Source organism: Garra rufa, chromosome 24 (assembly GCF_049309525.1).
Source record: "Garra rufa chromosome 24, GarRuf1.0, whole genome shotgun sequence".
Classification (NCBI taxonomy): Eukaryota; Metazoa; Chordata; class Actinopteri; order Cypriniformes; family Cyprinidae; genus Garra; species Garra rufa.
The window spans coordinates 32,821,796-32,837,645 of record NC_133384.1 but is presented as its reverse complement, the minus strand read 5'-3'; the positions used below and the strand labels follow the sequence as shown (position 1 = coordinate 32,837,645).

The 15,850-nt window shown below is 35.4% G+C and overlaps 1 protein-coding gene across 1 annotated transcript; it reads left to right on the top strand.

Moving 5' to 3' along the window:
• The first annotated feature begins 12,629 nt into the window (after positions 1 to 12,629).
• LOC141300544 (zinc finger protein SNAI2-like) lies at positions 12,630 to 15,222 on the top strand. The gene is made up of 3 exons (XM_073830831.1): positions 12,630 to 12,828; positions 13,543 to 14,055; positions 14,157 to 15,222. The coding sequence occupies exons 1-3, from the start codon at positions 12,750 to 12,752 to the stop codon at positions 14,336 to 14,338; spliced, it is 774 nt and encodes a 257-aa protein (XP_073686932.1). The 5' UTR covers positions 12,630 to 12,749; the 3' UTR covers positions 14,339 to 15,222.
• The last annotated feature ends 628 nt before the right edge of the window (positions 15,223 to 15,850 follow it).

Sequence of the window (15,850 nt, the reverse complement as noted above, 5' to 3'; positions counted from 1 at the left end):
AAGGGTCAGGAATCAGCTTAACAACCACACAGCGTGACAAAATGGGGTCTGTTCTAGAAAACCAAGCAGCCGAACCTGCAAAACATGAAGTATAAGACAAGACACAAGGATCATCTTGTAACAAAAGGCTGAGCTTATTATTGTGCACGCTTGACAAGAATGAATGAGCATGACTGCTTGAAGCTATTGTTCACTTTCGACTTTGACCATCCTTGCATGCATGCAAACACACTACACTTTTTGAAACAACCATATGGTTCACGACAGTTTCCATCCAAATAAAGAAACACACATGCTTACACACTTCATGGCTCAGTGACAGTGTAGACAAATGTAGAGTTTGATGAATATTTCAGTAAAAACAAAATCTGCTGTTTTCTCTCTTATTTTTACACTATGAATTATATATGTATACATAAATGTTTAAAAAAGCATATTACAGAATATTAAAGCATAAAAACATATTACAGATTTTATTATATGTGACCCTGGACCACAAAATCAGAATCAAATATTTGTAGCAATAGCCAACAATACATTGTATGGGTCAAAATTCTCGATTTATTAGGATATTAAGTAAAGTTCCATGAATATATGTGACCCTGGACCACAAAACCAGTCTTAAGTCGCTGGGGTAAATTTGTAGCAATAGCCAAAAATACATTGCATGGGTCAAAATTTTTGATTTTTCTTTTATGCCAAAAATCATTAAGAAATTAAGTAAAGTTCATGTTCCATGAAGATTTTTTGTAAAATTCCTACTGTAAACATATCAAAATGTAATTTTTGATTTGTAATATGCATTGTTAAGAACCTAATTTGGACAACTTTAAAGGTGATTTTCTCAGTCTTTTTGATTTTTTTGCATCCTCAGATTTCTGATTTCAAATAGATGTATCTCAGCCAAATATTGTCCTATCCTAACAAACCATATATCAATAGAAAGCTTATTTATTGAGCTGTCATATGATGTATAAATCTCAGTTTTGTCTAATTTAACCTTATGACTGGTTTTGTGGTCCAGGGTCACATATTTTGTACATTTTCTACTGTAAATATAACAAATTTTAATTTTTCATTAGCAATATGCATTGCTAAGAATTTTATTTGGACAACTTTAAAGGTGATTTTCTCAATATTTTGATTTTTTTGCACCCTCAGATTGCAGATTTTCAAATATTATTCTGTTCTAACAAAAATACATCAATAGAAAGCTTATTTATTAGTAATTTTATCTCAATTTCAAATAATTTACTTTTATGACTGGTTTTGTGGTCCAGGGTCACATATATATTATTATAATATTATTTTGTAATATTAATGTTTAAAAAAGTATTTGAAAATTGACATTTTCATTGGATTTTTTTTTACATTATTAATTATTTACAATAAGTGTAATCCAATGCAAATTCTATATTAATATTTCTAAACCATATATTAATCTTAGTTTGTTTGTACCTGTTAATATTAATTAACGGACCTGAACTAAGATGGACTAACAATGAGCATTTGTATTTGATTAACTAATTTTAATAAATATAAAAATACTGTAACAAATATACTGATTATTGTTAGTTTATTAATAAGATTAATATTGTAAATTGTTAACATCTTATTTTAATGCACATTATTCACATGTTCGTAAACTAATTGTTTAATACAGAATATATCAATGTAATGAAACAATTGTTAATATTTTGCATTAGTTTTTGTATTAATATTGGTCAAAATTGTTTATAAAAATATGTAAATATATATATACAGAAATAAAAAAATTTTGAAATAAAATGCATTTTACCTGCTATGTGGCAAATGTACTGTCATGCAATATATATATATATATAATATAATATATATGTATGAATAAAGACACTTACAAATATTAAAAACAAAGTAAAATTAGTTTAACAAATTAAAATATATTTTAAATAATAATAAAAAGAACAATTCTGATGGGCCTGTTTTAATGCATTTCTGAACCCAGCTAGAAACTTTTATTTGATTATATATATAAATTAAATCAATTAAAAAAAATCTCATTATTTTACACTTTTTTTCTTTTTTTGAAGTTTACATCCAGCAATTCTGACTTTTTTTTTTCTCAGAATGCGAGAAAAAAAGTCAAATTGTAAACTAAAAAGTCAGAACTGCAGATTTTTTTCTAAAAAAATATAAAAAAAATATGAAAGTTATAAATATAATAAATTAAAATTATATATTTTCTCACTATTTTACACTACTATATTTCATAAATAATTAAAAATATACACACTTTTATGGAAGCCCATTTCAGCCACTGAATAAAACATTTTAAAAAGGTAATTGCAACTTTATCTCACATTTCTAACCTTTTTTCTCACAATTTTGAGTTTACATCCAGCAATTCTGACTTTTTTTTCTCAGAATGCAAGAAAAAAAGTCAGAATTGTGAGCTAAAAAGTCAGAACTGCATTTTTCTTTTCTAAAAAATATGGTTATGTGAGAAAGAATTACGAACAGTTTGTCTGATTAATGGGGTAAAACATACACTTTTTGCTCCACTCTTCCCTACACCACATGGCCAAAAGTGTGTGTGCATCCAAACTTCACCCTCATATGGTCTTATTGAACATTGCCCATTTACATTAATAATAAAATGGTCCTGTTTTGCTGATATAACAGCTTCCACTCTTTTAAGAAGGCTTTTTATGAGCTGCACAGTTGCGTTCCAAGTCACTGCAGAAATGTTGAGCTATCAGTAACCTATGTTATTTTCAATGCACTTTCAACCATGTTGTACATATTCAAAATAATGTACATGCAATACATTTTTGACATTATATTTCATGCATTGAATTTTTTTAATAGCAGTGTTGCATTAGAGCACACACACTATTTATAATTTAGCCCCGAAGAGTGCCAGCATCAAAGCGCACCATTATCATCATATCGCTCTTATGCGCACCCCATCATTTTCATTGTTTCTGCGTTCTTTTAAGCTTATTCCATAGAAATCGCTGCTGTTACAAAAGCCTCGCCATCTGTCCCATCACATTTTACGAGAAATGTCTGCTGGATGCTTCCGCTGCCTAATGGATCAAAAGAGCACTTGTCTGTTACTATTTAGGGGATGCTGGGTAACCTTGAATGCTGCCATTGCTGCGATTGCAAGTGAGACAAAACGATAAACCGTGCACTGCAGGCATGAGCAAAGATTTGACTGGTAACATCCTGACACTTACAATGCAATGAGGGTCTTGGGGTCGTTCACTAGTGGGCCTGAAACAGCTATGTGCATGCAGAAAAGAGAATGAGCAAATAGTTAACCCAAAACTAAAAATTTGCTTTTTCATGAGAACAGCTATCCATAATATCACTTTCTCCAGTGAAAATGTTGTCTTGTTTTAATTAAGGAGAGAAATAGGCACAGATCAAACACTGTTTACAAGCAAAAACAGCCCAAAGCAGTTTTAAACAAATTGGTAATTTGGTCAGAAGCAATGATTTAAAGTTAAAATGCCTTAATGATGGATTTGTTTCTTACAAACACACAGCTTTTCGCTTCACAAGATGTTAACTGATGGACTGGAGATTACTTGTGGATTACTGTAATGTTTTTAATAGCTGTTTGGACTCTCATTCTGACGGCACCCATTCACTGCAAATGACCAGTTAGTGAGCAAATGATGTAATGCTACATTTCTCCAAATCTTATGAGAAAACAAACTCATCCACATCTTGGATGGCCTGAGGGTGAGTAACATTTCAGAAATTTTCATTGTCCTTAAAAAAGAAAAGTTTCAAAAAGGGTTATGCACAGATAAAGCACACTTCACAAGCAAAAACAATCCAAAGCAGTTTTAAACAAATTGGTAATTTGGTCAGAAGCAATGATTTAAAGTTAAAATGCCTTAATTATAGATTTGTTTCTTACAAACACACAGCTTTTCGCTTCTCAAGATGTTAATTGATGGACTGGAGATTACTTGTGGATTATTGTGATGTTTTAATCAGCTGTTTGGGCTCTCATTCTGACGGCACCCATTCACTGCAAAGGATCCATTAGTGATCAAGTGATGTAATGCTATATTTCTTCAAATTTTTGAGGAAACAAACTCATCTACATCTTAGACAGCCTGGGGCTGAGTAAAATTTCTGAAAAGTTTCATCTTCCTTAAAAAAGAAAGGATTCAAAAGGGGCTTTGCACAGATCAAGCACACTTTACAAGCAAAAACAATCCAAAACAGTTTTAAACAAATTGGTAATTTGGTCAGAAGCAATGATTTAAAGTTAAAATGCTTTAATGATAGATTTGTTTCTAATAACACACAGCTTTTTGCTTCACAAGATATTAACTGATGGACTGGAGTTGAGTGGATTACTTGTGGATTACTGTGCTGTTTTTAATAGCTGTTTGGACTCTCATTCTGACGGCACCCATTCACTGCAAAGGATTCATTAGTGAGCAAGTGATGTAATGCTATAATGCTTCAAATCTTATGAGAAAACAAACTCATCTACATCTTGGACAGCCTGAGGTTGAGTAAAATTTCAGAAAATTGTCATCTTCCTTAAAAAAAATTCAAAAGGGGTTATGCACAGATCAAGCACACTTTACAAGCAACAACAATCCAATACAGTTTTAAACAAATTGGTAATTTGGTCAGAAGCAATGATTTAAAGTTAAAATGCCTTAATGGTAGATTTGTTTCTTACAAACACAAAGCTTTTTGCTTCACAAGATGTTAATTGATAAACTGGAGTGGTGTGGATTACTTGTGGATTATCGTAATGTTTTTATCAGCTGTTTGGGCTCTCATTCTGACGGCACCCATTCACTGCAAAGGATCCATTAGTGAGCAAGTGATGTAATGCTAAATTTCTTCAAATCTTTTGAGGAAACAGACTCATATACATCTTGGACAGCCTGAGGCTGGGTAAAATTTGTGAAAATTGTCATCTTCCTTAAAAAAGAAAGCTTTTAAAAAAGGTTTCCATAGTGAATGCCTTAGAAGAACCATTCTTGGTTCCTCAAAGAACCAATTTTGATTAAATTTTAAAAATGGAAAGAAGGCTGTTACAGATATTTGTGATCCAGAATCACAAAACCAGTCATAGGGGGGCTTTTTTTAAATTGGTTAATAGGCTTTCCATTGATGTATGGTTTGTTAGGACCGGACAATATTTGGCTAAGACACAACTATTTGAAAATCTGGAATCTGGGGGTGCAAAAAAATCAAGATATTGAGAAAATCACTTTTAAAGTTGTCCAAAATTAAGTTCTTAGCAATGCATATTACCAATTAAAAATTACGTTTCGATATATTTACGGTAGGAAATGTACAAATTATCTTTACTTAATATCCTAATGATTTCTGCTTGAAAGAAAAATCTATCATTTTGACCCATACAATGTATTGTTGGCTATTGCTACGAACATACCAATGCTGCTTATGACTGGTTTTGTGGTTCATGGTCACATATAAAACATTAAATATTCACTAAGGGTTTAAAGGTCTCTTATTAGAATATATTCTTAATCATCTGTGTCTACAAATGTTCATAAAAGCATAAAATATCTCTTATTCTGTGCAAAAATCTATTTTTGTTTCCTGCTTTCTTAGCTCAAGACAAAAACTCAACTCCCTAATTACCTGTCTGGATATATTTTTTTGCTTCGGCTGGTCACCTGAGAATTTTCCTATTGTTTGCACTATATCAAACCATTAAACAGAGGACGGCCTTAAGAAAGACATATTTTAGGCAAGGGAAAGCCACAAGACATTCACCAGCTGTCTGCAGGTCACATTCAGGTTGAGTCAACAACGCACATAGCACAGTCACTCCTCCCTCGACACGGCGGACCATTATCACTATATTTAAACAGTGTTTCGTGTTAATGAGGCACTATAGGGTGTATGTGCGTAATGAGCAATCTGTCGTAGATCACGCTGGCAAAACATTATGATAATGCTGGCCTGTTCATGTTTAAGTATGCAGGAGACTCTTCCTTCTAGTTACTTGCTTAGTAGAGCGAGAGAAATATGTAATTAATATAATGGAAATGAATGTAAACACATGCAACACAATCACAGATGGGTCGCCACGAAAAGGATGACAGCTGACCGTCTGACACTTGGACACTTGTGGTGCTAAGTCAAGTCAGTTTTATGTCTACACTGCTTTGGACATATTGTTTTCCAAAAAAAAATCTCTTTGGGAGATGTTTGCATGCCAGATATTAACAAGCTACACCATATTTACATGTTTATTTAGTTGAATTATTCAATCACATTAAACTGAGGACAAATTGGGTGCTTGAGGGCATGCAAACCCTTAATTAAAAATGATGGGCGTCCCTAAAGACTCATCTTTGAAGGGCTGCCAGCCCAAGAACAATTTGATGAGGATGGGTACAAGGAGGTATGTGCTTTATTGCACCTGATGTGAATGGAAGATCTGACACAGCAAAACGTGCATAAGCAGGCTGTTCTGTGCTCCAGCATCTCTAATGCAGCATCAAAGGCTTCATACACTCATTTGTGTTCTCAAGTTTAGCCAACAAAGCGTCATTTTTAGATCATTCAGATGGGTGTTCAGTGAGATTTCTGATTGCACTCCCTCAGTTTTACCTCAGTGTTTGAATGGTGACTAATTTGCTTAGAAACACTCAAACAGGTCAAATCAAATATTGTGCATCTATTGTTTTGCATCAGATGGCAATCCAAGTAGTGCTAGTTATAAAAGCTTACCTGATATTCAACTAACAGGTGGTGATTTCCAATTGCTTCCACTCATTCAAGTTCACAATTCTTCCATCCCTCTTGCATTTGTCATCACTGTCTATGTGAAAACGAGTGATCAGCCTCCGGATCATAACGACCACTAATGCACAGTCTCCATCCGCAACCGCTTGGCAAAATCCTCCAAAGCGAGTCCTTTAAACTTGCTCCTAGTTTATATTCCCACAACAGGCGAGGCGCATCTGTCGTCTTGTTCTCCAGCATCCTCCGCAATCCGAGCCATGCAGCTTTCCATCTACATATCTTCTGCTGTCGCTAGGCATCCTGAGCAATAATAATGACCGGCTGGAAACCACAAGTAGCGGTGTCCGATTCGCGAACGAACCGTTCGCTGAATTGATTCTTTCAAATGATTCGATCGAACCGATTCGCCAAGCGCGGCTGTGTTCGAAATGGAACGCCACACTGTCTTCTGTTTTTACTTTTTTTCGAATAGTATGCTATCCACTTGACCTAATTATGTGGCATGTTTTATTTATGTGAGGTCCTATTTTCAGTGAAAATAAAATGTTTTTCTGCATTTCTAATCTAATTTTGTGTAAGAATATCTAAATTTTTAGTTGTCTGGTGAAACAATGAGAGCAAAACCACTGATATTTTTTTACAGTTCATTTGTCACACTAAAAATCAATAGACAAATTGAGTGCACTATGGGAAACAGTACTCTGCAGTGCCTTATATGATGTATGCATGTAAACTGGGTCACTTTTTATCATTCATGCACCTTCTGGCAGATCTATAAAGTTAGTTCAAAAGTGTGATATAGGAAAGCATACTGCATACTTCATATGAGCGGTAGTATATTTTTCTAAACAGACAATGGCTAGGTTCGGAAAAGCATACACTACCATTCAAAAGATGTTAATTGTTGTTTTTTTAAAGAAGTCTCTTCTCAAGATCTCACCAAGCCTGCATTTATTTGATCCTGAAGTACAGCAAAAACAGTACAATTCTGAAATATTTTTAATATTTAAAATAACTGCTTTCTATTTTAATATATTTTAAAATTTATTTATTCCTGTGATTTCAAAGCTGAATTTTTAGCATCAATACTGCAGTCACATGATCCTTCAGAAATAATTCCAATATTCTGATGTTGAAAACAGCTGAGTGGAATTTTTTAGGTTTCTTTAAACATTATAAATATCTTTATTATCACTTTTGATCAATTCAAAGCATCTTTGTTAAATAAAAGTATTAATTTCTATCATTTAAAATAAATAAATAAATAAATAAAATAATAAATAAAATAAATAAATTATATTGACTCCAAGCTTTTGAATGCTATAGTGCATAATGTTACAAAAGCTTTTTATTTCAGATAAATGCAGATCTCTGGATCTTTCTATTTATCAAGAAATCTTTTAAAAAATTTACTCAACTGTTTTAAATATTGATAATAATAATAATAATATAATAATAAATGCTTCTTTGAACAGAAAATCAGCATACAAAATATATTAAAATAAAAAGCAGTTGTTTTAAATTGTAAAAAATATTTCAAAATATTACCGCTTTTGCTGTATTTTGGATCAAATAAATGCAGGCTTGGTGATTTTTTAAAACATTAAAAATCTTACTGTTAAAAACCTTTGACTGGTAGTGTAGGCTACTACAATTGTATTAATATTGCTTCACTATACAGTATACTATGTAGAATGTAGCAATAGTGTACATTATATAGGCTCCTGTAGTTTATAATGCAGTAAGCAAATGTTTAAAATCGAACTGAGGTGATTGACATACAAAAAATAAAATGATATTTGCTAACCTAATCACAAAACGGCTATAAACAGTAACTCAGCTTGTATCTTTCTATAAATTAAACATAAGATATATTACTGAGCGATGACTCACTCGAATTTGTGGTTTCGTGTTTTGAACCGGTTCACTAGAAACGAATCACCCGAACGAACCGACTCACTAAGTGAACCGAACGTGCCTATGCTAATCACAAGCGCTTTTTACGTGTCTCTTTCCTCTCCCCTTTCATTCCTTCGTTGTTCACCGACGCCTAACATCCGTCAGTTTTACTCTGAATGCATTAGCAGCATATTTATAACTGAAAACCAAAGCTGAGGGGGAAAAGACGCGGTGCACAAACGTACGAGAGAGTGGCACTTTAAGGCTCCATCATGTGCGTGATTCTCAATGCGGTATTATTTGGTGAAGGAAGCAGAGGAACCCACGAGCTGTACGAGAACATTCCCCACAAAGCTTTACATAACATGATGTTTTCTACACAACATTATACATGACCGGGTATATCAGTGTTAACAATGGGTTTAGGCAGGGACGCTATAGTTATGCTACAGAAAAGACTTGTCAAAGAATTTGGCATTTGCATATCCTACTAATTTAGTATGTGGTCGTATATACTCAGATTTTCTTATTTGTCTACATTTTTGTCTAGCACTGATATAAAAATAAGAGATAAATATGAACTTTGTTTCAAAAGTAATGGCACCCTCTTTCTTTCTTTAACTGCTAGATTCTCTATTGATTTTCAGTATGCAGGGTGTAGTGGTTAAAGATCTGGGCTGATAGTGAAAAGGTTACAATTTTGACTCCCACAATAGGTTATCCATGAGCGATCACCGCTGTGCCTTTGAGCAAGGCACTTAACCTCAGGTTTCTCCGGAGGGACTGTCTCTGTAATAACTACTGTAAGTCGCTTTAGATAAAAGCGTCTGCCACAGTGACTTGCTTCTACAGTCTCTGCAGCAGATTAACATTAATATAAAACATACACTGAGTCATCAGACATACAGCTGGATATCTATTCCCATTGCACTTTATCTAGAAAGGCCGTTACTATGATCTCCTGAACCAGAGGTTGTGAAGGAGCCCGATTGTGCTGTGCACACATTTATTTCCCCTCTCTCAGCAAACACAATCCGGTCTCTGTTCATGCATACATTTATCAGGCCCTGTGTGATTGGAGTCAACAATATATGTACAAACAGTTGTCAAGACTGATTATATCCTACTGTTTATAAATAATTAAAATGCAATACTGTATTTGTACTGTATTAATGTTTTACTGCAATGAAAACAGATTCAGAAACACAGACAAATGTATTCGTGTCATTGAGAACAGAGAAGTGAATGCCCTTGCTTTTACGGCGCTATGAACAAAGGATACTACCTCCATTTCTGTAATTAGTTTTGGCAGATAAGAAATCTGACTCACAATTAAAAACTCCCCCAGAAGAGGTAGAAAATCTGCTTAGCGTGTGCCTGTTTTAATTACTCAAGACAAGAGGCCCTATTGAGAGGTGCTTCCTTTGTATTCACTGCAATGATGTGATGTTATCTTTTATCTTCATTAGATGGTTATTGATTTTACCTATTATTCACTTTCTTATTGATGCTTCTTGAACGGAAAATTAATACAAATATGACTCTGTATACCATTTTCAATTACTCTGTGCCAAATATTGGTCTCTTTGGTCTATATTGAACCACAAAACCAAGTAGAACAGGTATATTTGTAGCAATAGCCAAAAATAATAATATGCCAAATAATTTTATGCCAAAAACCATTCGGATATTAAGTAAAAAATCATGTTTCATTAAGATATTTGGTAAATTTCCTACTGTAAATATGTCAAAACTTATTTTTTGATTAGTAATCTGCATTGCTAAGAACTTGGACAACTTTAAAGGCGATTTTCTCAATATTTTTGATTTATTTTGCACCCTCAGATTCCGGGTTTTCAAATTATTGTATCTCGGGCCAAATGTTATCCTATTCTAATAAACATCCATCCATCCATCAATGGAAAGCGTATTTATTCAACTTAGACTTAGGCTGTATCCGAAATCGCCCCCTATACCCTCAAATAGGGCACTATTTGAGGGGACAGCCATTTTAAGTGGTGTTCGAAACCATAGTGGACGTTCTCGAGTGCACTCATTCAATCCCACAATGCACCGCAAAAACGAGTGTACAACCGATGTACGCTCAATAGCTAGAGATAACCCATAATGCACTGTGAGAGTCGCGCGCCGACTGAATTCCCGCGTCTCTCCAGACGATGGCGCCCGCAGCTGAATCATCCATCTGTTCATTTTACAACGCGCTCGTCCACTGCGTAATGCAGCGTACAACACAGGTACAAATTTGTTGTAAATTGATTATTAAATTGTTTAACCAAGGTTTATACATAAACTCCTTGACATAGTTCAAGATAAATCCTTTAATCTTACTACTCGAACTGTCCGTTTTAAATGATTGTTAAACAGTATAGCAATACTATGCAAAAGTGGCAGTCCTTCCGGTGCACTTAGTGTCCGAATTCACTCACTCGTTTTCATTCACTCCTTCAAGTGAACTGTACGAGTGGACTAATGTAGGGAATAGTGAATAGGGTATAGGAGGCGATTTCGGATACAGCCTTAGACTTAGACTAATTATTAGACGCCATTTTGAATTTTACGCGGATGAAAACGACGCTGTGAGGGATGTCACGTAGGTCCTAGATCACGTAACTCAACTTTAAAAACTGTTTAATGATTTTTTTTTCGTCCAATGAAAGAGATTTTCGAAAGAAAGTTTCGTTATTAAACAACGTAGCCTACTACAATATTGAGCGCTCTGTATTTTTATCCCTCACAGCCTCGGTTTTATTCCCGTCAAACATTTAATATGGCGCTACCCAACCTATCATCATTAACTTTAAAAACACTCTTTGTCCTGTTTTCACTGAAATACCCATCTAAGCAGGTCTCCAATTATGAATCGCTTCTCAAATGTACTAGGCTAAATGTAAAGATGTGCTAATGGGTTCTATCAGCATACAAATGTAGTGACTTTACAACTCAATGAATATAGTGACTCCAAGTAATTGGACACTCAAGCCATACTTATAAAATATAAAACACAATTGCATTAACTTTGATAAAGATAGCTAAACTCTAAATATTGAAAAAATAAAAACAGCATTTTTGTAGGACTTTCAAATGCTCTAATCAACTGGTTTGTTGATTTTATGGTCCATCATGGCATATATAATTTTTTAAATACATAAATAAATTACATTTTTATGTAGCCTATGTATTTAACATATTCTGTTTTAGCCTTAATTAACTCATCAAGCCATTTTCTTTTTTTGTACATAGAAAAAATAATAATAATTACCCAAGACCTTATTAACCTTCACAAGTCAGATCTTATTAATCATGCTGTGAACACATGAGGGCGCTAGTGAACTGGGATTAAACTAGACGAGCTCTGTCTTGAACGTTCATGTTGGATTTCAGTAAATCTAAAACTTTAACTGTAAATGCACCACCAGTTTAAATTAAGTTAGCATTTTCAAAACACATTTTAAAACTGCTAGATAAAAAAAACTGACATAAGCCAACATATATTTAAACATTGCTAGTGAGAGGTTTCAAAATTCAAAAGTGAAAACACTTCAGAGGAACATCTAGTAGCCTAAACTCAAACGCCACCAAACCAGCCTAAAAGACTATAATATTGTTGTTTTTGTTTAATATTCACAACCCAATCAGAACCAAGAGTTAACAAACTCTACATTCCCATTTTCTCAATGGGCTACCCTGCTTTAAACATTCAGGTATAATGGCATTCCAACAATCTGTGTGCTTTGACCATTTGTGACAAGTCTGAACATTATTTCACCTCCATACGCAACCCTAGCGTGAACACCTGTCTTCCTTTCCTTCGCAGCTCCTGGCTCCGCCCCCAAAGCCACGCCTCTATTTTGATTGGTCCGGAGCTCATGAATATGCATGCATAGAACTCTCGGCCCCTCCCTTTGCACCTGATTGGAAGTATTTACTTGTTTTTTGCACTGAGGTGCTGGAGTGTTAGAGCAGCTCTGCGCTGGAAGATGAAGCCCTGCCGGACCGAGCAGTAAGGATTACGGTGATTTTGACTTTATAGAAGAGAAGAGAGGACCATTATATCTGCCAGTCAACTTTATACGTATTCCAGGATGCCTCGTTCATTCCTAGTAAAGAAGCATTTCAATGCAGCCAAGAAACCGAATTATAGTGAACTGGAGAGTCCAACAGGTAATAAACTTGATGATTCTAACTCGTAACAGAGAAGTTAGGTAAACTTTTTTTATTGTGTTGCAACATATTAAAAAGTTACTCTCATTGAAGTGATCCATTGCTATTTCTTCGTGATGTTTTGTGCATTAAAACTAAATGTGGACAAAATGATTCTAATGGAAACTTAAAACTGACAAAATAGATGTTTCATTTCGTGTTATTTGACTCTTATTTGATCACTTTAAGGATTGTTTCCAAAGTACACTTAAAAATATTTAAGTGTATATTTATTGGTATCAATGGTTCTATGGAGAACCATGAAGATCTATGGAACCTTTCAAATGCAGAAAAGGTTCTTTATAGCCAAAGAAGTTTCTTTAGATTTTTAAAAGGTTCTTAAAATGGTTCTATTAGGAACTGTTCACAGAAAGGTTCTTTGGGGAGCCAAAAATGGTTATTCTATGGCATCACTGCAAAAACACCCTTTTGCACATGCTTTAGGATGTTTTTTGGCGAAAGATGACCTGATATCAGTGTTGTAAAAGTATAGTTTGAATGTGACTACATGTAAATTTACTTAAATGGGTACAAATATTCCATTTTCTCAGTAAATATGGCCATGAAAGCTGCATGCATGACTATAAAATAAGGAAAGTGCATTTACAATAGTTTCAGATTTAAAGATACACCATGTCAAGTTGTAACCCGATTGCATTTCCCCTTTCATTGCAGTGTTTATTTCTCCATATGTCTTAAAAACCCTCCCGGTGCCTGTTATACCTCAGCCTGAAGTGTTAAGCCCGGTGTCGTACAGCCCTATAACAGTGTGGACTACCAGCAACCTACCCCTGTCCCCCCTGCCCAGCGACCTGTCCCCCATCTCCGGATACCCTTCGTCCCTCTCCGACACGTCCTCTAATAAAGACCACAGTGGTTCGGAGAGCCCCAGAAGCGATGAAGATGAGCGGATACAGTCGACCAAGCTGTCAGACGCTGAGAAGTTTCAGTGCAGTTTGTGCAACAAGTCCTACAGCACGTATTCGGGACTCATGAAACACAAGCAGCTGCACTGCGACGCACAGACCAGGAAATCATTCAGCTGCAAGTACTGCGAGAAGGAATACGTGAGCCTAGGGGCCCTAAAGATGCACATAAGGACACACACGCTGCCGTGCGTTTGTAAAATGTGCGGGAAAGCTTTCTCCAGACCTTGGTTGCTGCAGGGACACATTAGGACGCATACAGGTGAGAAGATCATGTGCATGTGGGAAAAAAGTGCAGATTTAGCAATGCATGATGCACCAGTATTGTAGCATATAAACTGACATGCCTCTTGTGTTCATTAGGTGAGAAGCCCTTCTCATGCCCCCACTGCAGTCGTGCATTCGCAGACCGGTCCAACCTCCGGGCTCACCTGCAAACTCATTCAGATGTGAAGAAATACCAATGCAAGAACTGCTCCAAAACCTTCTCTCGCATGTCACTGCTGCACAAACATGAGGAATCTGGCTGTTGCATTGCACACTGAGACAGTCACACAAACACACACACATTCACTAAGTGCCTCCGATCATGAACTCTGATCTCGGATCTGCTCTTCCTGTCTGTATACTCGTGATGAACTGGATACGAAGCGCGAAATGCATCCTAAAAGCGATTTAAAAATGCACCGCCCTGGGGTCTGAATGAATAAAGTGTTTGTGGAGTCATTCAGAGATCAGATTCCAACCAAGACGCTACACGCTAACAAGTAAAGCTGACCCCAAACAGCCTTTCCACTTCAATCTATGGTTCCTGGAGAACCTTCGACACCCTCAGAAAGGAAACGGCACCAAACAAAAGAGTTTACTGGATCCCTGGTGGTCTTAATTCATTGACTTCCCGTGCCCATCATGTGCCTTTCATTTCAACAGTATTTGCCCTGTTCTGGGTCGTGTTGATGTGTACTGTACATTTGTTTACGGATACGTACTATTTGGGAGGTTTTAACTGTGTAGCCTCTCTAGTAAGCAATAATTTAATGCCTGTGACTGAATGTTTAATGGGTAACAGTCACTTTTTTGTTTATTTCTGCTTTTCCAAGAGGTAATCGGTCAGACATTTCAGACGCTAATGAGCTTGAGACCAAAGGAATAATTAACGCCATGTTTTTAAACAGGGAACAAGTGCACATGTTTTCTTGAATTAAAAGTATTTAAACTGTTGTGCTGTCATAATGCAACAGTGGATAACCAGCACTCAGACATGCAATACTTTGCCAGGTGCCTTTTGTTCATCAGGAACTTCAGAGATTTTGCCATGTAATTGTTTGTTTGAATGTATATGACACTGATATGATTGTACTTTGTATTGCAAAGTGTAAATGAATGGTATGATTTTGTACAAAAAATAAAATTTACACTTTTTGAATAACTCAGTGACCATCCGTATCTGTTCCATCCATGCTTTTGGGATAGTTTGTGCAAAAATGAAAATGAAATGGCATTTACTTACCCTCATGTCATTCCAGAGATGTTTGGCTTTCTGTATCTGTGGATGCTAGAGAAATGAAATTAAAGTGAATGGGGTCCAAAACAACACTTGAATTGAATAACAATGTTTACATTTACATAGTGATTGTAATGGAATGCAAATGAGAAGGGCCTTAATGGCACATTTACAGGAACGTTTCTTCTAGAATTGTCATGAGAAGTACTGCGCTTTTGCTAAAGCATGCTGATGTTTTTTCTGAATTAGCAGTTTGAGTTTAAAAATTACAGTTAAACATGGTTATGCATGATGGAAAGAGCTGGTTTTAATATGGTTTGACTCATTCCCACAGTTAGCTTGCATTGTGGGAGTTCATCAAAGTGCAGTTTAAGTATTTCATGCTGCAAATGTGTTTGCAGTTTACTGTGCCGGAAAACGGAAAGAGCAAGTTGTATGAACTACTATCATTAATTTAAAAGTCACGATGGTGGAGATGCTATTTATATCCAGGGTTCAAAGTTAGTCATGGAAATGAAGTGGTCAGAAGATGTGGGAACGACGCAGGCTTTGT